The sequence below is a fragment of the Sus scrofa genome, chromosome 2 (assembly GCF_054392235.1).
Source record: "Sus scrofa isolate SSC_HxYL_T2T_F1_AM1 chromosome 2, Sscrofa_HxYL_maternal_Yorkshire_Landrace_v2.0, whole genome shotgun sequence".
NCBI classification, from domain to species: Eukaryota; Metazoa; Chordata; class Mammalia; order Artiodactyla; family Suidae; genus Sus; species Sus scrofa.
In genome coordinates, this window is record NC_139384.1 from 63860196 (window position 1) to 63887366 (window position 27171).

Sequence of the window (27171 nt, forward strand, 5' to 3'; positions counted from 1 at the left end):
GTTCACCACATTTTCAGTCTGCTGGCTTTTCAGATAAAGTTGATATTCCTTGTGCCAGATCTCCTCCAGCATTATTTTTTTTTTTTTCCTCCAGCATATTGACCTGTCATGGGGCAAGTGGTATAAGCTTGGACTCACTGACAAAAACACAATTTGAAGAAGGATTTTGAAAAGCAATTTTAGTGTTGTATATGAGGAAACTTGAAATATTTTATCACCTCTGATAAATTAACTTAATAAAAATTACATTCAGGACTTCCTGTCATGGCTCAGTGTTTAACGAATCTGACTAGCATCCATGAGGATGGAGGTTCAATCCCTGGCCTTGCTCACAGATTTAAGGGTCTGGCATTTCTGTGAGCTGTGGTGTAGGTGAAAGGTGCAGCTAGACCCTGAATTGCTGTGGCTATGGCATAGGCCAGAATCTACAGCTCCAATTTGACCCCTAGCTTGGGAACCTCCATAGGCCGTGGGTGAAGCCCTAAAATGCAAAAAAAAAAAAAAAAATACATTCAGAGAACACATCCTATAAAAGCACATTTATTCAGCTCAAATTATAATTCAAAAATTAATGCAACATTATAATTCAATATTTGAGGATTTTAATGAAATATTATTTAGACTCATTGTCAAGCATCCAGTCATATACATCCTTTATAAATTTCAAACTGAAGGACTTGATGAGGAGATTGGTAACAGAGTTTGCAAAGGGCTGGAGTAAAGGCTATAAAAGCAGGAAAAGGAGAATTTCCACCAAAGGTCTGGGATTCCTTGCCAAACACTCAAGCCCCATATGCCTCCACTGCTGAGTCTACAGAGATGCTGCAATCTGTGGCTGCTTATGAGACCCTCTCCTCCTGAAACCCAGATGTTTGCATCCTATCATTGCCACAGAAACTTCCTTTGGGGTACTGGATCACACAGTTCCCACATGGTTGTAAGCTGCATACAAGTGCTTAAGCTACCAGAGACCACCATCAGAAATAAGAAAGAAGATAAAATTTATTTCTTCCTCCATTGTCCAGTGCCTCCCAGGGTTTGCATTCATATAACCTTGAGAAAAACTGGATGACAGAGGTTAGAATAAATGATCTGCAACCTGAAACCTTGAAGGACACATGAGGCCCATCCCCCAAGTGTGGGCCTTTCAAAAATGTCTCCATCTAGACAAATGATGCCATGCAGAAAGGATGCCATGGGAAAATAATTAATGTAGTTTAAGAATAAACATTAAAAAATTCATAAGAATTTGACTGCAAGTTCGATGGAGATAGATAGGATTGTTCCTATCCTGTTCCCTAATTTAGACCAACTTCCTGGTACATGGTATGCATTCTGTAAATACTTGTAGTCTAAAGCCAAGTTATAACTATTAGTGGATAATTTTGTCTAGAAGAGTATAAAATTGTTGATTTTTGAATTTTCTTTCTAACACTTTGCATATTTTTAACGCATTCTTCTACATAAACAATGCAATGCAACATTAAAACAACAGAGACTGCAACTGAGTGTCAGAAGGAAGAAAGAGTAACCTAAGATGTAAAGAAGACCATCTCAACCTTAGTTTCAACTACAAAAATGATTAGAGGTTCTGTTTTGACCCATCAATTATACTGTGAATTTCAGAGTCTGTTTATTTGAAAGACAAGAGAAACATCAATATCTCACAAAATATTCTTGAAGAAAAAACATACACACATACAAGAAAGCAACTTTCGTGATGTAAAAAGGCTAAAGCCATATGTAAAATAACATGTCATAGATGGTATTTTATTGATGGTAAGATCTGAGATTATTGTTAATGTTGTTTAAGATTTCTAGTTTAATAATAAAAGATTTTGAAAAGAGATAAGAAGAAAACCAGAAAAGTACAATAGAGGTATCTATTATCATTTTGTAGCTCCTTAATTGCATTCTACTTGAAGATCCCATGGGGAATTTATCAGTAGAAAACCATCAACCCTTCCCCTAACAGGCATTATAAACCAAGGTTGATGTCACCTTCCTATCTCTCTTTATACAGTTAACTGTGGCCACTTTTCACTAGACAATCTTGATGAGAATTTTGGCATCACTGAATGTTGGAGAAAAACAGATAGGAAAGCAGAAGTACAGAACCAAAAGAATAATCATTGGTTTTTGACTTGTTATGCTTCTGGCACATTTATTAATTCTTGACAAAATTTCCTCATTTCCCCATATTATCTTTTTTTATGGGGAAAAGTAAAAGTGCTTTTTTTTTTCATGAATGTATTATATAACATGTATTTAGTGACCTGTATCAAAAATAGGCTTAGATTTTCAATTATTTATAGACAAAAGAATATAAATTCCTCCTATATTACTGTATTACAAGTTTATTTTCTTGAGACTGAAAGTTTACAAGAGAAAAGGGATTAATACAACATTCAGTGTGGGTGAATACTTATAGTAAGAACACTGAAATAAATGTCTAAATCTTATTTATGTTTCACAGTTGAAACAGTGGATGGATAACACCCACATTTCAGACTTGACACATTTATAACCTCAGAGGTATGGTTCGATGCTAGGTAGATGCTGCAGGAACATGAATTATTTAATATGTGAAAAGATAATTTAAGATCGATGAATAAGTATCTCATAGGTTCTTGGGAAGAAAAATATGGTAAAGCAATAGGACAATTGCTAAGATCCTGTTACTTACTATTTAATATTTTTCAATGCCTGTTGTTAATAATTCCTCATACCATATTGCACTGGTCCATTAACCTCATTACATTGGTTAGAGAACAGTATGTGTGATCAGAGAAGCAAGGTGCCTTGTGCAGTATAATCAATACACCCTTGACTGTCCGGAGACCTACATGGGATTCTGTTCAGCATAGCTTGATCAGAATAACTCCTGTTTACCAATTCTAACAGAGATTTGCCTGGTGCCTCCCCCTCAACCTCCTGCTCTACTTTAAGTTGCCAAATATCTCTGAAGGCTTCATACGTGCTAGTCACTGCACTAGTCCTTGCTTCACTTTGATCACAAATAACAACTCAGCCACATGTATGTCTTCAGTTTATGGGACTGTTTTTCAAATTTGCACAGAATACAGCTTTCCTCTGCCAGTGTAGGGAGAATTTGACAGTAATATTATATTTAATAGAATGATTCCTGGATTTGTTGCTTATTTACATTGACACATCAGAGTCATTTTCAGAGTTGTCACCTGCTTTAGCACCTGTTGAGTAAGTTGTTAATAAGTTGTTAATAAGGAACTGTTGGAGTTCCCGTCGTGGCGCAGTGGTTAACGAATCCGACTAGGAACCATGAGCTTGAGGGTTTGGGCCCTGCGCTTGCTCAGTGGGTTAACGATCCGGCGTTGCCCTGAGCTGTGGTGTAGGTTGCAGACGCGGCTCGGATCCCGCGTTACTGTGGCTCTGGCGTAGGCCGGTGGCTGCAGCTCTGATTTAACCCCTAGCCTGGGAACCTCCATATGCCACGGGAGTGGCCCAAGAAATAGCAAAAACATAAATAAATAAAATTTAAAAAAATTAGGAACTGTTAATAAATTGAGTGTTGTAACTGGTCTCCAGGATTACAAGAGGATAAAATATATTTGAAACTTGGAAATCCTTACTGAAATTTTCCTAAGTCATAAACACTCCTAAACTCTTTCCAGAAAGAGGGGCCAACAATGTTTCCTTCTTGTTGGTAAGGACTTGTTAACTTTAACATTTAACATGTCATAAATTGAAAATTTGCAAAGGTTTAATCTTCCTAAGAGAAAATGTGGAAGAATCAAATTCTGATTCTCTTCAAATACGCCAGATGTATCTTCCTTCGACTGCTGTCTATTATTTATTTTACATATTTTTTAAAATTATACTTTAGGAGTTCTTATTGTGGCTCAGTGGAAATGAATCTGGCTGGCTAGTATCCATGAGGATACAGGTTTGATCCCTGGCCTTGTTCAGTGGGTTAAGTTTCCAGTGTTGCTGTGAGCTGTGGTACAGGTCACAGATATGGCTAGGTTCTGGCATTGTTGCGGCTGTGGCTGTGGCTAGGCCAGTAGCCGTAGCTCCAATTTGACCCCGAGACTGGGAACTTCCATGCTGTGGGTGCAGCCTTTAAAAAAAAGACAAAAGAAGATAAAATTATACTTTAAATAACAATTATATAGTATTTCTCCCTGAATAGACTGACTGTGACCTCTTTAACTGCAATCAAATTTGATTTTTCTTTAATTTGTCTTCAGTCTTCAAAATATAGACTGTGAACAGCAAATATGAGGAAGGAACCTCAAATTGGAGTTAGTTATTTCTCAGTGTTTTTCTATTTTCCTCTTTGCATTTCTATTTTAAAAAATTTGATTGCCATAGAGAATAAAGCAGATGTTGACAAAACTACAGCTTTGTCTTATAAATGGCACTGATGATCTAAATGATCTTCTCTGTGAGATTTAGAGCAAATGGTAGGAATTTAAAAGAGATGAATTTAGGGGAGCATGCAGAAGACAGAACTGAGATGTCCTTCTCCATAAAGCTCTGCTTAACCAGAGTTAAGAATAAGAAATATATATCTATTTATATTTATATATTCATATTTATATAAATATATATATTTATACAAAGTATATATGTATTTATAGAAAGTCTGAGATTACATATATATTCATACATATATACATGTACATTATTATATTATTCTGGGACAACAGTAATAATCAAACCCAAATTTTAGTATGTATGAGTAGATACTAAAACTAGCACTGAAGTAGTGTAACTCAAATTTAAAAAAAATAGTAAAAGCCATCTTTTACATAGAATCTGCATAATCTGTAACCAGAAATATTCTGGACAATATGATTACAACTCATTTACTATATTAAATTTTATATTATCTAATCTCATTTAATATTTTAACCATATCTGAAATATTATTATCCCTTGTTTATGTAGTGTGGACAGATGACTGATGCATGGAGAACAGAATGAACTGACAGCTGTAGTCCTGTCTTAGAGTCTGAGCTCCTCTCTAGATGCCCTAAGGGGTTGGCCAGTGGAGAGGAACACTGTCCACTCCTGTGAATGTATGGTATTCTCCAAAGACACACAAAAACTGCCTAACAACAAGGCCTGAACTTACAAGCAAAGGGAGCTCAAACCACTGGTATGCATTTTCCCTAAATTATGTTTCAGTTATTTTATAATTCTAACATGGAATATATATTCCAAGAGTTTTTAAGATTCAAGTGGATCTTTAAAACAGAAAAGATGATTCTATTCTGAATTCTATAACAAGACTATATTTTTACTATAAGTAACCACGTTTTTAAACAAAATTGTGAATTCTTAGATTTTAACTAAATTTGCTGAGTTACAGGGAATTTATAATTTGAAAGTCTACAGTCTTATGACATTTCCACCCATTAGAACAGTCAGGCTTCCATGCATGCACACACATGAACACAAAGCACAAGCTCACTATATGTTCATTTCAGGTGTGAGTGTTTTTAATCCCAAAGCTTTATTTGGTGGTCTAGGTGAAACCTTATGGGCAACTCCACCTTAGTGGCCAACCACACTGGACAGTTGGATTTCATCCTGGTGGGATTCTTCTCTCTATCTAAGCACCCAACTCTTCTTTGTGCAGTCATTTTTGTGTTATTACTGATGGCCTTGTCTGAGAATATCATCCTGATCCTTCTGATATATTCTAATGCCAATCTCCATACACCCATGTACTTTTTTATCAGCCAGCTGTCTCTTATGGACATGTACATTTCTCTCACTGTGCCCAAGATGCTCATGGACCAGGTCATGGGCATGAATAAGATCTCAGTCCCTGAATGTGGAATGCAGATGTTTCTCTGTTTGACTCTTGGAGGTTCAGAATTTTTCCTTCTGGCTACTATGGCCTATGACCGCTATGTGGCCATTTGCCATCCACTCCATTATTCTACTCTCATGAATCATAAAGTGTGGGTCCTCTTGGTGTCTGGTTCCTGGTTCCTGGGATCAGTGGAAGACTTTATGCTCACACCCATCACCATGACCTTTCCTTTCTGTAGATCCTGAGAGATCCATCATTTCTTCTGTGAGGTCCCTGCTGTAATGAAGCTTTCCTGCTCAGACACATTCATCTATGAGACTCTTATATACCTATGCTGTGTCATCATGCTCCTCATTCCTGTCACAATCATTTCAAGCTCCTACTCTTTCATCCTCCTCACCATCCACAGAATGAATTCAGCAGAGGGTCAGAAGAAGGCCTTTATGACTTGCTCTTCCCACATGACTGTGGTCATCCTCTTCTATGGGACTTCAGCCTACACCTACATGCTCCCTACCTCCTACCACACTCCTGAAAAAGACATGGTTGTATCTGTCTTTTATACCATACTCACTCCTTTGCTAAACCTCTTAATCTATAGCTTTAGGAATAACGATGTCACAAAGACTCTAAAGAAAATGTGGAATGTGGAATCTGTTTCCCAGTGAACTAAGAAATAATAGATTTTTACACTAGTTGTTTATTTTTCTCCATGCTAAATACTCTCTATATAAAATGCCAATGTTATTCTTCATATTCTAATACCACAATGTGTCAAATATATATATTTGAGAGGAATTGTTTCCCTGTACTAGAAAGCTTTACATTTTAAACTCTTTCTGTGTAAAAATTATTTTTATAATTGTATTGAATTCATGTTGTATTTTTCTGAAATTAACTGCACTGTGATTCTGAGGGAGAATATTCATATTCTTAGAAAATGCATAGGTAAAATATAGAAAAATATCATAAAGTATGCAACTGATGAAAGAGAGAGGGAGAAAAAATGATGAAGCAAAAGTGGTATATTGTTAACAGGTGATCTATATAGAGGTCATATGTGTTAATTGTACTGTTATTATTCATGGTACAAGTGTATACTTAAAATTGCTTAAAAATAAATGATAAAAAATCAGATATTCTCCCTTTTAGTTTCTACTTTCTTCTTGTTGGCAGTGCGACAAATCTTAGAAACCATGTTCATATTAATGTGACTGATCATCACTGTGACAATCCAGTCTTCTGCCTGCTTTATTGAATGGCTTCTTTGTTCCTCATGATCCAAACCTGAAGGATCCTTGTGGGTTTTACCTGTCTGAAATGTTTACTACCTGTGGTAGAGCAGAAATCCAGGAAACTATAAAGTACTGTGGGAAAAATGTTAAGCCAAAATTGAATCAATTTTATTTATTAACCCCAGTGTTCCTTCAAGCAGAAAATATTATTTTCCACATGAGATAATATTTGTGCTGAAATTTGAAGTGTGTGACCTACTATTCAAGCAAGCAGGGAAAATGTCAAGCATTCAAGCCCTCATTTCCTCAACAAAATATTTCTTATCATATATTATAATTTGAGAAAAAGAGCTACATGAGTTTAGAATATGAATTAAACATAGATACTATCCTGACAAATTTGAACTGTAAGTGTAGTTTGGGCAAATAATTGTAGTAAAAAAGATTATTTTGATGCTCATCCTTTCACCATGAAAGGATATAGGTCATAAGGACACATCAGGACTACCTCTCAATTGTGAGTTTATCCAAACAAAGAATGGTGAAAATAAAACCCTGGACTCAGTGTTGAATGGTGACAAAATGCTATCCCCAAATGAGACAGGTTGCTGGGATGAGGGTACCTGCACAGGGGCTGATGCCCCAGGAAAAGAATAACATGACCAAAGGTCATGTGGTTAGAAAAGAAGGAGAGATAAGTGTCCCAATAATTTATCCATTCCTAATTCAATTTAAAGTCTCATTTCTTGCATTTTTGTGACTAAGGTTTTTGAAAACTGCAGTGAAATAATGTTGCTTGCATTGTATAACTATTACAATGGTGGTAATCAATTGAATAAGTATAATATTAGAGGTGAGAAAACCAGAGCAATGAAGATGGTGACCTGGATGGTGTAAATCCAAAGGGAATGGACCATGTCTTATAATTATGAACTATTGGACAGCATAGGTAGAATAAATAGGGTCTTGTTGAATACATTCCATAAAGCCACAAACTTATTTGCATATGTACTCACTTCAAATTTGCTATGTCAACTTGTGAATTATCAGATGGCTTGAAAAGTATAGATTCACCTTTCCTCTTGACACTCTCAATTACTTCATGACTGTAAAATAATGATCTTCCAGCATTTTTGGAAAGTTAGTTTTGAAAAACATTTACAATATTTTGTTGCATTCAATGAGAATTAATAAAATATGTACATTATTTAACTTTTAAAATAATGGAGTAGTCTGTGTACGACCCTTCATTTTCCTGAACCAAATTATACACACATGTAATGATTCCATATAATTATCCTAGCAAAGATTGGCAAAGATTTTGGTGTAGAAAGACCCTGAGCCCACCTCATAAGCATACCAAAATCATAATCTTCTGCAGAGAAATTGATGAAAAATACCAGAACCTACCAAAAAAATATCTTCCACAACAAAAATATAAATAAGGAACAATGGCAAGATGCGTAGGAGGGACATATTTGGGATATAATTAAGCCTCTTTCACTCAGGTGAGTGACACATTAACTAGACATATATTATACTGCAGAGCATTTCCCACGGGAGAGAGAGTTATGAGCCACATGTCAGGCTCCCCATCACAGGGATCTTGCACTGGGCAGGTTAGCACCCAGGGCATTTGGCTCTGAAGGCCAATAGGACTTAATTTCTGGAGTCACAGTGTGCTGTGTGGAATAAAAACTTCATTTTTAAAGGAGGCATTTTAGGTGACATGCACTAAAACCAGTTCAAAACTATCACTGTTTGAAAATTCCATGATACTATACATAGAAAACCTTAAAGATGTCATTATAAGATAACTAAAGCTTATCCATGAGTTTAGTAAATTTGCAACATACAAAATGAATATGAATAAATGTATTTTATATCAAAACACTAATAATTAGCTATCAGAAGAGAATTTAGGTAAATAATTCCATTGGCAGTCACTTCAAAAAACTTGGGAATCAACATAAGTAAGATTGTAAAATATTTGTGATGAAAGTAATTGAGGATGAAGCAAAAGGTTGAAAGATATATTGTGTTTTTGAATTGGAAGAATTAATATTGTTAGAATGATTATTCTACTTAAGGTGATCTACAGACTCAATGCAATCCTTATCAAAATACCAATAACATTTTCACAGAACCAGAACAAATAATTTTAAAACTCATATAGGAAAAGATCATGAATGGCCAAGAAAATCTTGAGAAGGAACGGAGCCCCAGGAGTCATGGTCCAAGACATCAGCCTGTACGACAAAGCTACAGTAGTCAAAAGAATTTACTGCTATAGCAAAAAGTCACAGAGATCAAAGGAAAAGAATAGAAAGCCCCAAAAGGACACACATTTATAATATCTTTATTCTATGATAAAGGAGGTAAGAATAATAAACTAGAAACTAGAGCCTTTGTAAACGAACAACAAATGCAGTAAAGCTGCAGGATATAATATTAACAGGAGTCCCTTGAATTTCTATGTAATATTGAGATATGTATAAAAGAAATAAAGAAACCTATTCCAGAACTTCCATCATGGCTCAGCAGTTAATGAATACAACTAGCAACCATGAGGTTGTGGGTTCGATCTCTGGCCTTGCTCAGTGGGTTAAAGATCCAGTGTTGCCATGAGCTGTGGTGTAGGTCGCAGATGTGGCTTGGATCCCACATTGCTGTGGCTCTGATGTAGGCTGGTGGCTACAGCTCCAATTAGACCCCTAGCCTGGGAACCTCCATATGTCAGGGGTGCAGCTCTATAAAAGAGAAAGAAAGAAAGAAAGAAAGAAAGAAAGAAAGAAAGAAAGAAAGAAAGAAAGAAAGAAAGAAAGAAAGAAAGAAAGAAAAAGAAAGAGAAACCTATTCTGTTTAAAAAGGCATCAGACATTCAGCAACAAGATGGCAGAGAGAAGGACACAAGTTCACCTCCCCTCACGAAAACAAAATTACAATTAAATACTGAACAACCATCAACAAAATAGACTGGATGGTATGAAAAAAAAAAAGATATTCTACAGCCAAAGACAAAGAAGAAGCCACATGGAGATGATAAGGGGAGTGCCCTTGTGCTATAAAAATCCCATATCTACCATTTGGGTCACCCACAGACAGGAAAATAACTACATAACAGAAGAGCTCTCAGAGGAGTGAGAGTTCTGAACTCACATTAACTTCTACAGCTTGGGGGTCTGGCATTGGGAGGAGGAGTCCCCAGAGCATTTGGCATTGAAGGCCCATAATCCTGAATGCAGGAGGTCCACAAGACTGTGGGCAACAAAGACTCCATTCTTGGAGGGGTTATACAAGGTTTCATAAGCACTGAGTCCAAGGAAATAGGAGAGACTTGATAAGAACCTGAGTTAGACCTGTCTGTGGGTCTTGGAGAGTCTCCTGGCGAGGCAGGGGTCAACTGTGACTCACTGTGGGGGCAAGACACTAAAGGCAGAGGGCTCAGGGAAAATCATCAGCATGAGCTCATATGGAGAAAACTGTTTTGGAAAAATCTCACTCCACCCATCAGGGCTAAGAAGCCCTATACCAAACAACAAATAGTGTGGGAACATGGCCCCACCTATCAGCAAACAGGTTGCCTAAAGTATTCCCAGGCACACAGATACTTCTAATCACACCAATAGATAAAGCCCGACACACCAGAGGGACAAGACTCAGCTCCAACTACCAGTGGGCAGACACCAGTCCCTCCCATCAGCAAGCCTACCACAAGCTCCTATATCACCTTCACCCACAAGGGGGAATATCCCAGAAACAAGAGAGAGTACAATCCTGTAGTCTGAAAAAGGAGACAATAGAGAAAGCTAGAGAAAATGACACAGCAGGGAAACATGAACCACATGAAAGTACAAGGCAAAACCCCAGAACAGCTAAATGAAGGGGAGATAAGCAACCTTCATATAAAAAAGACTTTAGAATAATAATAGTAAGGATGATCCAATATCTCAAAAAAAAAAAACAAAAACAAAAACACTGGAGGCAAAGAATAATAAATTACAAGAAATGTTGAAAAAAGCTGTAGAAGATTTAAAGATTAAACAAGCAGAAGTGAATAATGCAATGACCAAAATGAAAAATGAACTAGAAGGAACCGAAAGCAAAATACAGGAGTCATGAGAACAAATAAATGAGGTGGAAGACAAACTAGTGGAAATCACTAATGTGAAAAAGGATAAAGAAAAATGTATGTAAAGAATGAGGGCAGTCTAAGATAATTCTGGGACAAATTTAAACACACATTCTCATTACAGGGGTGCCAGAAGGAGAAGTGAGAGATAAGGGATTGAAGAAAATATTTGAAGAGATAATAGCCAAAAACTTCCCTAACATGGGAAAGGAATAACTTACTCAAATCAAGGAAGCACAATGAATACCATATAGAATAAACTCAAGTTGGAACCTTGTGAGATACATATTAACCAAACTGACCAAAATTAAAGACAAAGAGAAAATATCTAAAGCATCTAGGGAAATGCAACAAATAACATAGAAGAGAAAGCCCATAAGATTGTTGGCTGATTTTTAAGCAGAAACTGTGGGCCAAAAAGGAATGGAACAATATACTTAAAGTGATGAAAGGGGAAAAACTACCATCAAGAATATTCAATGCAGCAATTCTCTCATTCATATTTGAAGGAGAAATCAAAAGTTTTACAGACAAGCAAAAGCTAAGAAAATTCAGATCCAGAAAACCAGCTATATGACAAATACTAAAGAAACTCTGGGTTTCCAATTATGGCTCAGTGGTAATGAACCTAACTAGCATCCATGAGGATGTGGGCTTGATACCTACACTCACTCAGTGGTTAAGGATCTGGGGTTGCTGTGAGCTGTGGTGTATGTAATAGAAGTGGCTTGCATCTGGTGTTGATGTAGCTGAGGTGTAGACTGTCAGCTGCAGCTCCAATTTCACCTCTAGCCTGGGAATTTCCATATGCCACAGGTGTGGCCCTAAAAAGGCAAAAAGAAAAAAGAAAAAAAACTTCTCTAGGAATAAAATAAAAGGCCACTACTAAAAATAAGAAAATTACAAATGAGAAAGGCTCACTGGTAAAGGCAAGCAAATAGTAAAGGTAGGAAATCATCATCCACACACAAATATGATACAAAAACCAGAAATTGTGAGCAGGGTACAAATGCAGGATACCAGAAATGCATTTGCAATTAAGAAAGCAGAAAGTTAAAATAATCATATATATATATATATATATATATATATATATATATATTCCTATATCAAAATTTCATGGTAATCACAAACCAAAAATCTACAATATATACACCCACAAATAAGAAAAAAGCAATCCAAAAACAATGACAAAGATATTCATCAAACCACAAGAGAAAAAGAGAAAGTAAGAAAAAAATAACAAAATCAATTCCAAAAAAATTAACAAAATGAAAATAAGAATATACATATCAATAATTATTTTAAATGTAAATAAAATAAATGCTCCAACCAAAAGACATAGACTGGTGGAATGGATACAATAACAAGACCCACATATATATTGTCTACAAGAGACCCAATTCAGTTCTAGGGACACATAGAATCTGACAATGAGAGGATGGAAGTAGATATTTCATGCAAGGGAAATCAAAGCAAAGCTGAAGTAGCAAACAGACTTGATAATAAAGACGGTTACAAGAGACAAAAAGATCAAAAATAATGATCAAAGAATCAATCCAAGAAGAAAACATTGTAAACATATATGTACCCAATATAGGAACACCTCAATATATAAGACAACTGCTAATGGCCATAAAAGGAAAAAACGACAATAATACAATAATAGTGGTAAATTTAATGCCCCATTTTCAACAATGGACAGATTATCCAGACAGAAAATTAAGAAGGAAACACAGACCTTAAAAGATATATTTGACAAAACAGACTTAGTAGATATTTATAGAGCATTCCATCTGAAAGCAAAAGAGTACACATTCTTCTCAAGCCCACTTGGAACATTCTCTAGGATAGATCTCATTCTGGGCCACAAATCAAGCTTCATTTAATTTAAGAAAATTGAAATCATATCAAGAATATTTTTTTCTGACCACAATGAAATCAGACCAGACATTAACTGCAACAAACACAACAGCAAAAACACAAACATGAGGAGACTATAACAATATGCTACTGAACAACCAATGAATCATTGCAGAAACCTAATATGAAATCAAACAATATGTAGAGAAAAATGAAAAAGATAACATGACGGTCTAAAATCTATGAGATGCAGAAAAAGCAGTTCTAAGAGGGAAGCTTATAGCAATACAAGCTTACTTTACAGAACAGGAAAAATATCAAATAAACAATCTAACATTACTCCTAAAGCAATTAAAGAACAAACACAACCCCAAGTTAGTATAAGAAAAGAAATCATAATGATCAGAGAAAAAAATAAAGTTTAGATAAAGAAAAAAATAGAGATCAATAAAACCAGAAGTAAGTTATTTGAAAAGATGAAGTTGATAAGCCTTTATCCAGACTCATCAAGAAAAAAAAATGTAGAGGGTTCACATCAATAAAATTACAAATGAAAAATAAAAAAGTACAATGAACATCACAGAAATTTTTTTAAAAAAAATATCATAAGAGACTACTTCAAGCACCAATTACCAATAAATGGACAACCTAGAAGAAATGGAAAAATTCTTAGAAAGTACAATCTGCTGAGACTGAATGTATAGAATTAGGAATGATGTATGAATAGAATGAGGAATAAATAGAAATATGAACGGAATGATCACAAGTACTTAAATTGAAACTGTGATTTAAAAACATCCAATGAACAAAAGTCCAGAACTGGATGGCTTCACAATTGAATTCCAACATTCAGAGGAGAATTAACACCTAATCTTCTGAAACAATTCCACAAAACTGCAGAAGAGGGAAGAGACCCAAGCTCATTCTATAAGATCACATCACCCAGATAACAAAACTAAAGATATCACAAAAAATAAAATTATAGGCCAATATCATTGATGGATAAAGTTGCACAAATCCACAACAAAATACTAGCAAAACAAATTCAATGATACATTTAAAATATCATACACCATGATCAGGTGGTATTCCAGGGATGTAAGGATTTTTAAACATCTGTAAATCTATCAGTGTGAACACCATTTTAATAATAGAAAAATGAAAACCATACTATCATATCAATAAATGCAGAAAAAAATCTGACATAAATCAGCCACCCATTTCTGATAAAAACCCTCCAGAGAGTGATGATATAGAGAACTTACCCTGATATAATAAATGCCATATTTGAAATATGCACAACTACCATCATTCTTAATGGTGGAAAGGTGAAAGAATTTCTACTAAGAGAAGGAATAAGACGAGGATGTTCATTCTTCCTCCTTTTATTCAACTTAGTTTTGGAAGTATTAGGCATGGTGATCAGAGAAGAAAAAAATCCAAATTGGAAAAAAGAAAGTAAAATTGTCACTGTTTACAGATGACATGAAACTATACATAGAAATTCTTAAAGGTGCTATCATAAAACTACTTTAGCTCATCAATGAATTGTCACAGTGCAAGGTACAAAATTAATACACATAAATCTCTTGCATTTCTGTATACTAAAAATGAAATATCAGAATGAGAAATTAAAGGAAAATTACCTCTTCATTGTATCAAAAGGAATAAAATACATAGGAATAAACCTACCTGTACTCTGAAAACTATACAATGCTGTTGAAAGAAATATAAAACGACCCCCAAAATGGAAAGATATACCATGCTCTTGGATTGGGAGTATCAATATTATCAAAAGAACTGTACTACACAAGGCAAACTACAGACTCAATGCAATTTTTATCAAATTACCAAAGAATAATAAAAAATTAAATGACCATAGAAAAACAAAGGACCCCAAATAGCCAAAGCAATCTTGAGAAAAGAAAAATGGAGTCAGAGGAATCAGGGTCTCTGACCTCAGACTGTATTACAAAGGCACAGTCATCAAAATAGTGTGGTACTGGCACAAAAACAGACATATATGTTATGTGGTAACTGTATGAAATGAAATGTAAAGTTTCAAGACAAAAATAGTTGGAAAAACTGTTAAGTTGTAACAACCTAACTTTTATCTTCACTGTTTCTTACTCCACCATGAACCTGTGTTAAAAATAGAATGTGATAAAAATAGAAACTATCCCTTTTCCTATATAACTAGCTGCACCCTTAGCTACTGGGAGCCTGAGTTCTCTCTGCCCAGGGCTTGCGGGCATTCCGTTGGTCTATAAACCCGCTTGAGATCTCATTGCTCCAGTCTTTGCCTCCTTCTTCCCTCACCAGTTTCTAACAATATAAATCAGTGGAAGAGGATAGAAAGTCCAGAAATAAACCCACATACCTATAGTAAACTAGTTTACAACAATAGAGGCAAAAATATACAATGGAGAAGAAGTCTCTTCAGTAAGTGGTGCTGAAAAAGCTATAACACTATGTATAAAAGAAATAATAACACTCTCTTAACACCACACACAAAAAAATAAACACAAAATGCATTAAAGACCCAAACATAAAACTGGATACAATAAAACTCTTATAGGAAAACATAGGCAGAGCACTCTCTGACATAAACAGTGGCAATATCTTTTCAGATCCACTTCCTAAAGTAATGAAAATAACACAAATATACAAATGGGACCTAATCAAACTGAAAAATTTTTGCACAGCAAAGGAAACCATAAGAATGGGAGACAACCCACAGAATGGAAGAAAATATTTGCAAAGGAAGCAACTGACAAAGGATTAATCTCCAAAATATAGAAACAACCCCTGCAGCTCAATATCAAAAAACAACATAATCAAAAAGTGGGCAGAAGATTCAAATAGACATTTCTCCAAAAAAGATATGCAGATGGTCAAAAAAATACCATAAAAAGATGCTCAACATCACTATTATTAGAAGTATCACCTTACACAAATCAGTATGGCCATCATCAAAACGTCTACAAACAATAAATGCTGAAGAGGGTACAGAGAAAAGGGAATCCTCTTACACTGTTGGTGGGAAGTAAATTGGTACAACCACTATGGAAAATAGTGTGGAGGTTCCTCAAAAAATTAAAAATAGAAGTACCATATAATCCAGAAGTCCCAATCCTGGGCATCTATCCAGAGAAAACCATAGTTTGAAAACATGCATACACCACAGTGTTCATGCAGGAATATTTACAATTGCCAGGACATGGAAGCAACCTAAATGTCCATCAACAGAGTACTGGATAAAGAAGATGTGGTATGTATATGTGTAATATATGTGTAAAAATATATGGATATTGTTCAGCTATAAATAAAAAAATAACTCAATAATGCCACTTGCAGTAACATGGATGGACCTAGAAATAATAACATTAAGTGAAGTCAGACGAGAAATACAAATATCATATGAGATCACCGATATATGGAATCTAATAAAAAATGATGCAAGAGAACTTACAAAACAGAAACAGTCTCAAAGATATTGAAAACAAGTTTATGGTTACCAAAAGTGAGATGTTGGGTGTGAGGGATAAATAAGGAGTTAGGATTGACATGTACACAGTACTATATATAAAACATATAGATTATAAATGGCCTACTGTATAGCACATCTACTATAGTACATCCACTCAATAGTGTGTATTAACCTACATGGGGAAAATCTGAAAAGGAATGGAAATATGTGTATGTATAATTGACTTACTTTGCTGTACACTTAAAACTAACAAAACTAAGTCAACTATACTCCAATAAAATTTATTCATTTGAAAAAACTCAAAACCTTAGTCATAGAGAATAATAAGAATTTGTTCTCTTGCATGTGTAGGAGTTCTGATGATCTAAACTTGGCTCAGCTGTGTGGTTCTAAACTACAGACTGTCATTACTAGGCTATCTGGTTATGTTTTCCTCATAATAACTATAGTGGTATGAGAATGTGAGTGTAGACATAGAAGCGTCTTGAGGCTTAGATTTGGAAAAGACATTTCCACTTCTGTTTAGATTCCATTCCTCAATGCAAATACATGGACAATCCCAAAATCAAGAGGAAAATAACTTAGATATTCATGGGAAAAATGAAAAAGCTACTAATAAATGGTGAGGAAGAACAAAAGTGATGGAGAATTAATCTGCCTTGTAGCAGACACTGATAGCCATAGGATTCAACTTTCTTCCATGTGAATAACCACTCACCTCTAATAATGTCACCCACGTGTTTCAATTTTATGTATTATTTTGTGTCTACATAAGATCCTAAAGTGTTCTCTTTTATCCAAAAGCTCATGAATAAAATTTTACCCCAAAGATATTACTATGTCCCTACAACCTAACATGTAATACTGGAACATAGACAGGAAAACTAAGATAAACTAATTTTATTTATTGCCATTTCTAGGACATGTGGAAGTACCCAGGCCTGGGATCAAACCTGCATCAGAGCAGTGACCTGAGCTGCTGCGGTGACAAAGCCAGATCCTTAAGCCACTGCACCAGAAGGTAACTCCATTTTTTTATTTCTTAATAAACTGATTTTAAAGAGAAATAATGGAAGGCACTCCACAGCAGTTTCTTGTCACACAGGTAATATGTTCCAGATTATTTATTTTTGATGTCATAGAATATTTATTCATAGAATATTTAAGTATTTGAGAAGTCTAGTCTCCAAAAATGCTATTATTTTTCAATATCTCCCTGGGATTCTTATCTACTGTGCATATAAACTTTAGAATCAACAGCTATTGTCTGAAGAAAACACGTTAATTTTTGTGGTTCCCCTCCAGTTCAAATGTTGAAGCCCTAACCCCCACCTCTGGCTGTATTTGGAGATGAACCCTTCAAAGGAAGCAATAAAAATTAAATGATTCCATACAAGGCTGGGGTCATGATACAATAAATTAGTATCCTTATAAGAAGAGAAAACAATGGAGTTTCCATTGTGGTGCAGTGGTTAACGAATCCAACTAAGAACCATGAGGTTTCGGGTTCAATCCCTGGCCTTGCTTAGTGGGTTAAGGATCCGGCATTGCCATGAGCTGTGGTGTAGGTTGCAGATGCAGCTCAGAGCTGGCATTGCTGTGGCTGTGGTGTAAGCTGGAGGCTACAGCTCCGATTCAATCCCTAGCCTTGGAAATCCATATGCCGCAGGAGCACCTCAAGAAAAAGGCAAAAAGACAAAAAAAAAAAAAAAAAGACAACAATATAATGTTGTAAATCAACTATATTTCAATATTTTTTAAAAAAAGAGACACCAAAACCCACTCTCTTTATCTCTGCAAACTGAAGAAAGACCATGTGGAAAAATAATGAGAATATGACTGCCTGCGCAACAAGAAGTAAAACCTCACCAGAACCCAACTAGGCAGAATCTTAATCTTAGAATTCTAGTCTGTAGAACTATGAGAAATTATTTTGGTTTTTGTTTTGTTTCTTCTTTTCATTTTTAAGACACTCGGTCTATGATATTTTTTCATGGCAGCCCAAACTGATTCTCAAAATTTTTACTACATTTAATAGCATTAGATTAAAATTAATGTATGTAGCTCTGACACCTTCTGGATGTTGATTTGTCCTTCTCAAAGGAGAAAAAAATAGCTAGACTTCCTTATCTAAGGACCCCGACTAGGTAGCTTAGAAGAAGAGAAATGTATTGTCTTGCAATTCTGGAAGTTACAATTCTAAGATCAAGGGGTCAAAAGGACCATGCTCTCTGAGCTAGGAAAAAAATCCATTCCCTAGGAGCTTGTAGTGTTGGTTAGTTTCTTGGTTTATGACCACAAAACTCTATCTTCAAATGATGTGTGTATTGTATCCAAATTTCACCTTTTTATAGGGACACTGTTCCTATAGGATTAGGGGTTCTACCTGCTCCAATGTGGCTTCACCTAATTAATTACATCTACAACTAACAAATTTCCAAGTAAACTCATATTATGATTTGAATTAGAATTTCACTGTATACATTTTTGAGGATGTATATTAGCACATAACACTCTACCCTCTGGTCCCCACACATTCATGTCATTCTCAAATGCAGAATATATTTACCTCATTTCAACATTTCCAAAAGTTTTAACCTAATAAAAGATAAACTCTAACACCAAAATCTCACAAAAATATCACCTAAATCAGGTATAAATGAGTCTCCAGGTGTGAATCAGCCTTATGCAAAATTTCTCTCCACCTATGTACTTGTGAAACATAGATGTTATCTACTTCAAAAATATAATGAATACACAGTATTAGGATAGACATGCCCACTCAAAAAGGAAGGGATCATATTATGTACCACATCTTCTTTATCCATACAATGTAAAGTTATTTAGATATAAAAATAATGAAATAATGCTATTTGCAGCAACAGGGGTAGACCTAGAAATTATCAGACTAAGTGAAATAAGTCACACAGACACATATCATATGATATAAAAAATGTGGACTGTAATAAAAGTTATATGAAAGAATTTATTTAAAAAACAGAAAAGAACTTATAGATTTCAAAACCAATCTTATGATTACCATAGGTGAAACTATTGGGGAAAGGAAGAAGTAGGAGGGTGGGAATAGCACATACAAACTACTGTGTAAAAGAGATTACAGAACAGGAAAATCTACTCAATGGTTTGTAATAAACTATATGGGGAAAAAGAACTGATATATTTATATGTATGATTGATTCATGTTGCAGTATACCTAGAACTAATACAACATTGTAAATAAGCTCTACTCCAATGAAATTAAATTTAAAAAGGAAGAAATCAAGATAAAATAGAAATCATGAGATCCAACATCTTGGAATAATCTCGATATTACTGTGGAAGTATTTTTGCATGTGCTTGTTGGCCATCTGTATATCTTTCTTGGAAAAATATCTATTCATGTCCTTTGCCCATTTTTCAATTGGGTTGTTGGCTTTTTTGCTGTTGAGTTGTATAAGTTGCTTGAATATTTTAGAGATTAAGCCCTTTTCCTTTGCATCATTTGAAACTATTTTCTCCCATTCTGAAAGTTGTCTTTTTGTTTTCTTTTTAGTTTCCTTTGCCGCGCAAAAGCTTGTCATTTTGATTAGGTCCCACTGATTTGTTTTATTTCTGCTTTTATTTCTGTTGCTTTGGGAGACTGACCTGAGAAAACATTTGTAAGGTAGATGTCAGAGAATGTTTTGCTATATTCTCTTCCAGGAGTTTGATGGTGTCTTGTCTTATACTTAAGTCTTTCAGCCATTTTGAGTTTATTTTTGTGCATGGTGTGAGGGTGTGTTGCAGTTCCATTGATTTGCATGCCGCTGTCCAGGTTTCACAGCAATTCTTGTTGAAAAGACTGCCTTTTCCCCACTTTATGTTCTTGCCTCCTTTGTCAAAGATTAATTGACAATAGGTGTCTGGGTTAATTTCTGCATTGACTATTCTGTTCCATTGGTCTGTATGTTTGTTTTGGTACCAGTACCACACTGTCTTGATGACTATGGCTTTGTAATATTGCCTGAAGCCTGGGAGAGTTCTGCCTCCTGCTTGGTTTTTGTTCTTCAGAATTGCTTTGGCACCTCACACCAGTCAGAATGGCCATCAGTATTAAGTCCACAAATAACAAATGCTGGAGGGGGTGTGAAGAAAAGGGAACCCTCCTACACTGCTATGGGAATGTAAGCTGGTACAACCACTATGGAGAACAGTATGGAGGTACCTTAGAAAACTATACATAGAACTACCATATGACCCAGCAACAGTTTACATCCATTAACCCCAAGCTCCCAATGCATACCACTCCCTCCCCCTCCCCCTGGGGAACAACAAATCTATTCTCCAAGTCCATGATTTTCTTTTCTATGGAAAGTTTCATTTGTGCCATATATTAGATTCAGATATGAGTGATATGGTATGTGTCTTTCTCTTTCTGATTTATTTCACTCAGTATGAGAATAATAGCTGTGTTTTCTATTTTTTTGTTATTGGCATGTCAACATTTATATTAAAGCCTAATGTCTGAAATGCAATACAATATTAAAATAACAGAGACTTAAGTGGAATGACACAAGAAAGAAATCAGTAACCTACTGAAGAGTTATCCAGATGAAGATGTAAAGAAGATCAATTTTAGTTTCAACTATGATGCTGATTAGAGGTTCTATCTTTGATGCATTAATTATACTGTGAATTTCAGACTCTATCTCTGAAGGAAAATGGAAATATCAATAACTCACAAACATTATTGGAGAAACAATGAGGTTTTCTCTGTAAACATATAAGAAAAAACGTGTAATGTGAAAAGGCTAAGGCCATATATAAAATAATATCTATGTAATAGATAAGATTTTATTGGTGATGCTAAGATTTAAGATTATTGTTAATATTTTTGAGATTTCTAACTTAATAGTAAAAGGATATATTTTTAAAAGATATGAGAATCAAACCAGAAAAGTGCAACAGATACATCCATTACCTTCTCTTACCTCTCTTAATTTCTTTCCTCTTCAAAGATCCCAGAAGGTATGTATAAATAGAAAACCATCATCAATCTTCCTAATGAGCATAGTAAAAACAGGGGTGATACCACTCTCTTGTTTCTCTTTATATAGCAAATTTGTCCACCTCTCATTAGCACATCTAGGTGAAGCTTTCATCAGTATCTTCTGATGCTAGGATAAATAAGATAGAAAGAACTACAGGATCAAAAAGGTAATTATTGGTTTTGATTTATTCTGTTTCAGAAACATTTTATTAAGTCTTAACTATATTTCATCATTTGCCCTCTATTATAGGAAAAAGCAGAAATTTGTTTTTTTAAATTTATTGAATATAACATTTATTTGCTTCAACATACTAGGAAAGGGATTTTTGATTTTAAGGTATTATGGACAAAAACTATTATTTCCTCCTATATTTTCCTTGAGACTGAAATTTTACAAAAGAAAACAGACATACTTTACTTTGAGTGAAGATTGTTACTGGTAGTTAAAACAATGAAATAAAAATTTCAATCTTATTTATGTTTCCAGGTAAAATTGACCATTGATGGGTAATATACAAATTCAGCCTCTGGAGGGAAGAATGAGATCTAGAGAACTTAAGCTCTAGGACCCAACCCCTGGTGAGACACCAGTACACCCACAGGGGGTGTGGGTGACGCTAGGCAGATGCTGCAGGAACATGAATTATTTAATCTATAAAAGGAGGAATTAAGATAAATGAATAAGTACCTCATACGCTTTTGGTGAGGAAAAAATATGGCAAAGCAATAGAATAATTGCTAGGATGCTGTCAGCCTCATATAAGATTTGATATTATTCTATTCCTACTGTTAATAATTCCTCACATCAAATATATATTATTCCACTTCTGTTAAACTCAGATAATTGGATAGAGAATAGTATGAATGATCAGGGAGGCCAGGTGCCTTGTGTGGTATAGACAGTACTCCCTTGACTGTCTAAAGTCCTAGATGGGTTCTTCAGTGTGGCTTGATGACAGAGACTCCCATTTACCAAAGTGGGACAGAGATTTGCCCTGTGCCTCCTACTCACTTGCCTGCTCTCCTTTCATTCAGCAAAACAGCTTTGAGGTCTTCACATTACTGGTCACTGCATTGATCCTAGCTTCAATTTGACTACAAATAGAAGCTCAGAAGCTGGTAAGTTTTGCAGTTATTGGAACTGTTTCAACATTTTTCAGACTCAGCTTTCATTTGCCAGGGTAGGTAGAATTTGACAGAAATATTATATTTTAATAGAATGTTTCCCAGATTTATATTAACACATCAAACTCATTTTCAGTATTGTCTACTGATTCAATACCCCAGAACTTGGGACTGTTCATATGATTAATATTGTCATTGGTTTCCAGGATTGCTATGAGTATGAAATAAATTAGAAACTTTGAAATTCTTCCTAAATATTCCTATATTATAGCTACCACTTCTAAATGCTTCCCAGAAATAGGAACCAGCTTTTCCTTCTTGTTGGTGAGGAATTGCAAAGTTTAACATTAATATGTCAGGAATTAAAAAGTTGGAAATATTTAATCTTCATAAGAGAAAATGTAGGAGTTCCCATTGTGTCTTGGTGGGTTAAGAATGCAACTAGTATCCATGAGGATGTGGGTTTGATTCCTTGCCTCATTCTGGCCTCATTCATTGGGTTAAGGAACCAGTGCTGCCATGAATTGAGGCATAGATCACAGACATGGCTCGGATCTGGTCTTGCTGTGGCTATGTCTTAGGCCTGAAGCTGCAGCTCCAATTAAATGCCTAGCCTGGGAACTTCCATGTGCCACAATTGCAGCCATAAAAAGAAAAAGAGAAAATGTTGAAGAAGCTATTTCTGATTTTCTTTGCAAAAGCCAGATGTATTTTTCTTTTGCTGATTTTTCTTATTCATTTCATAACTATTTTAAAAGTCTACTTTAAATCACTTTTGTATAATTCCCCATGAATAGACTGACTGTGACCTCCTTAAGTGTAGCCAAGTTTAATCTGTTTGACTTGTCTTCAGCCTCCAAAATAAATATAGGCTGTGGACAGCCAGACAGAAGAAAGAACATGAAATTGGAATCAGAGACATCTTAATGTTGTTCAGTTTCTCTCTCTGTATCTCTGTTTCCATGAAAAGTTTATTTCCACAGACTATAAAGTAGGTAATATTTATAAAACAACTAAAGCCTTGTCTTTTAAATGGCAGTGATCATCTAAATATTAGTTTTTTTCCCCAGAAGTTTAGAAAAAAAATTGTAGGAGATTTAAGGAGACAAAGTTGGGGAAGAAGGTACTAGACAAAACAGAGATGATATTTTCCATAAAGCTCTGTTTAACCAGAGTTAAAAATAAGAAATATATATTATATATGTATTTTTATTTATTTATTCATATTTTTATGAATATATATTTAGGTAGAGTTTGAAAGTTTTATATTTATGAAAGTCTGAGATTATATATATGTATATCCATATGTTTAATATAGATTATATTATATACTAAACTGTATAAAATAAGGAAGTCTGAATATAATAGATTATATCATATGGACAATATATTATATATTTGTACAGATTAGATTTGTTATATAATAATCTAAAAGCTATATAATGACTATGTAGTAGTCTGGAACTACAGAATTTATCAAATCCAAATTTTTTGTTATATGTATGAAATAATGCATCTATCTTACATCATAATGAATAGTAAGGTCTATCTCTTAAAATGGAATATGTACAAAAATTACTCTAGATATTAATACTTCAAATTAATAACATGTGCATATTCATTCAAAAGTGGTGATGTTCTAAGAACATATTATTTAACCTCATGTAATTTTCACCATACCTTAAGTCAAACATTATAAGCTCTTTTTTATTAAAGTAAAATGGACAGAGAAATGGTGGGTAGAGGATAATTTGGACACACAGCTGTAGTGGTGCCACAGAGTCTGGACTCCTCTATCACCGACCTTAGGATATCTAAGGGGTTAGTCATTGGTGAGGATTTCAATCTGATCCTGTGGATGCTTGGCTCCTTCCTCACAACAGCAGAGCCTCATAGCATGGCCTGAACCTATGGGACAAGAGTATTCAAACTTTCTGTGCAGATGTTCACCAAATTTTGTTTCATTTACTTTCTAAATTTTCTACATATATTTCTAAGGGTTTTTAAGATCCGGACTGACAAAGAGAAAAGTTGATTCAATTCTGAATTCCATAACAAATATATATATATATATATATATATATATATATATTTACTATATGTGACTAACAATTGTGACCAAAAGTTATGAACTCTTAGTTGCTTTTTTTTTAACACATTGATCTCTAATTTACATTTTAAATTTTATTGGAGTAGAATTGGCTTACAATATTGTATTAGTTTCTGGTGTAAAATGAAATGAAAATATAGGTTATTATAAATTTTCCCATAAAGATTTTTTAAAAACTATTGAGTAGATTTCCCTATCCTATACATTTGGTTCTTGTTAGTCCACTATTTTTTTTTAAATTACAAGCAAACTATAATTCCCACAATCTACTCTTCCATAGTGCTTTCTGCCTATTGGTTACTATGCATACACAGTGTCCATACACACATAGGCACAAGTACACACCAAAAACTCACTAAATATTTATTTCAGGTGGTCATATCTCAAGAGTGATTTATTAATTAAAAAGCTCCCCTTGGTGATCTAGGTGAAACCTCATGGAAGACTCCACCTGGGTAGCCAACCACACTGGACAGTTGGAGTTCATCCTTCAGGGACTCTTCAGTCAATCCAAGCACCCAGCTCTCCTTTGCACAGTCATTTTTGTGATTTTCCTGGTGGCCTTATCTGGGAATAGCATCCTTATCTTTCTGATTCATTCTAATGCCCATCTTCATACCCCCATGTACTTTTTCATCAGCCAGTTGTCTCTCATGGATGTGATGTACATTTCTGTCACTGTGCCCAAGATGCTCATGGACCAGGTCATGGGCATGAATAAGATCTCAGTCCCTGAATGTGGAATGCAGATGTTTTTCTATTTGACTCTAGTAGGTTCAGAATTTTTCCTTCTGGCTACAATGGCCTATGACCGCTATGTGGCCATCTGCCATCCACTCCACTATTCTATTCTTATGGATCATAAGGTATGTTTCCTCTTGGTATCCGGCTGCTGGTTCCTAGGATCAGTGGATGGCTTTATGCTCACACCCATCACCATGACCTTCCCCTTCTGCAGATCCTGGGAGATCCATCATTTCTTCTGTGAGGTCCCTGCTGTAATGAAGCTTTCCTGCTCAGACACATCCATCTATGAGACACTTATGTACCTGTGTTGTACCCTCATGCTCCTCATCCCTTTCACAATCATTTCAAGCTCCTACTCTTTCATCCTCCTCACCATCCACAGAATGAATTCAGCAGAGGGTCAGAAGAAGGCCTTTATGACTTGCTCTTCCCACATGACTGTGGTCATCCTCTTCTATGGGGCTGCCATCTACACCTACATGCTCCCTACCTCCTACCACACTCCTGAGAAAGACATGGTTGTATCTGTTTTATATACCATACTCACTCCTGTGCTAAACCCTTTAATCTATAGTTTTAGGAATAAGGATGTCACAGAGGCTCTAAAGAAAATGTTGAATGGGGGATTTGTCTTTCAATTTACTATGAAGTAAGATGTTTTTATATTAATGGCTTATTTTTCTTTACCTATCAGAAATTTAAGATTTTGCATCAATATTATTCTTCAGATTCTCCTACCATAATGTCATACCATATTCATGGTTTTTTTTACTTTTTCTTAGTTTTTTAAAATTTTGTTGAAATATAGTTGATTTAAAATGTGATAATTTCCAGTTTACAGAAATGTGATTCAGTTATACACATATACCCATTCCCATATAGGCTATCACAGAATATTGAGTAGAGTTCTCTGTTCCACACAGCAATTTACTGTTGACAATCCATTAGAGGAATTATTTCCCTGTACTAGAAAGCTCTAATTTTTACACTCCTACTATGTACACATTATTTTTTCCATCTGTGTTAACTCCATATTACATACTTCTGATAACTACACAGTGATTCTGTGAGAATATTCATATACCTAGGAAATTCATAACTAAAATATTCAGAGGAAAATAATCATAAAGCATGCAACTAGTTAGAGAGAGATGAAGAGAAAAAAGGTGAAGAAAAATGGGTATAATGTTAACAGGTGAATCTAGGTGAAATCTATGTGTATTAATTGTACTACTATTATTCATGGTGTCAATGTATATTTGAAATTACTTAGAATAAAGGGTAAAGTACCAACTATTCCTTCCATTTTTTAGTTCCTACCTTCTGCTTGGTGGGCAATGTATTTGACAAATTAGAAACCTATTAATGTGGCTGATCATCAGTCTGACAACAGTCTTGTGACTTCTTTTATTGAAGGCTACTTTCTTCTTCATGGTCCAACCATGATGGAATCTAGTGGGTGTTACTTCTCTTAAAATGTTAGCACCAAGTGGGCTCTTGGAAATCCAATACATCATGAAGTACTGTGGGAAAAATGTCAACCCCAAATGAAAGGAATAGTATTAACCCCAATAGTCCATCATGCAGGGAACATGAGGTGGTATCTAAGCTGAGATTTGAAGTATGTAACTTAT

The 27171-nt window shown here is 35.0% G+C and overlaps 1 protein-coding gene and 1 pseudogene across 1 annotated transcript; both read left to right on the forward strand.

Moving 5' to 3' along the window:
* The first annotated feature begins 5526 nt into the window (after positions 1-5526).
* LOC110259597 (olfactory receptor 2T5-like) lies at positions 5527-6474 on the forward strand (annotated as a pseudogene).
* Positions 6475-25227: 18753 nt separating this feature from the next.
* Positions 25228-26190, forward strand: LOC110259748 (olfactory receptor 2T29-like). The gene has a single exon (XM_021085487.1). It carries the CDS (start codon positions 25228-25230, stop codon positions 26188-26190), a length of 963 nt encoding a protein of 320 aa, XP_020941146.1.
* Positions 26191-27171: the final 981 nt, after the last annotated feature.

Coding starts and splice junctions, on each gene's coding strand:
- LOC110259748 (XM_021085487.1), top strand. CDS start 25,228: ATGGAAGACTCCACCTGGGTAGCCAACCACACTGGACAGTTGGAGTTC.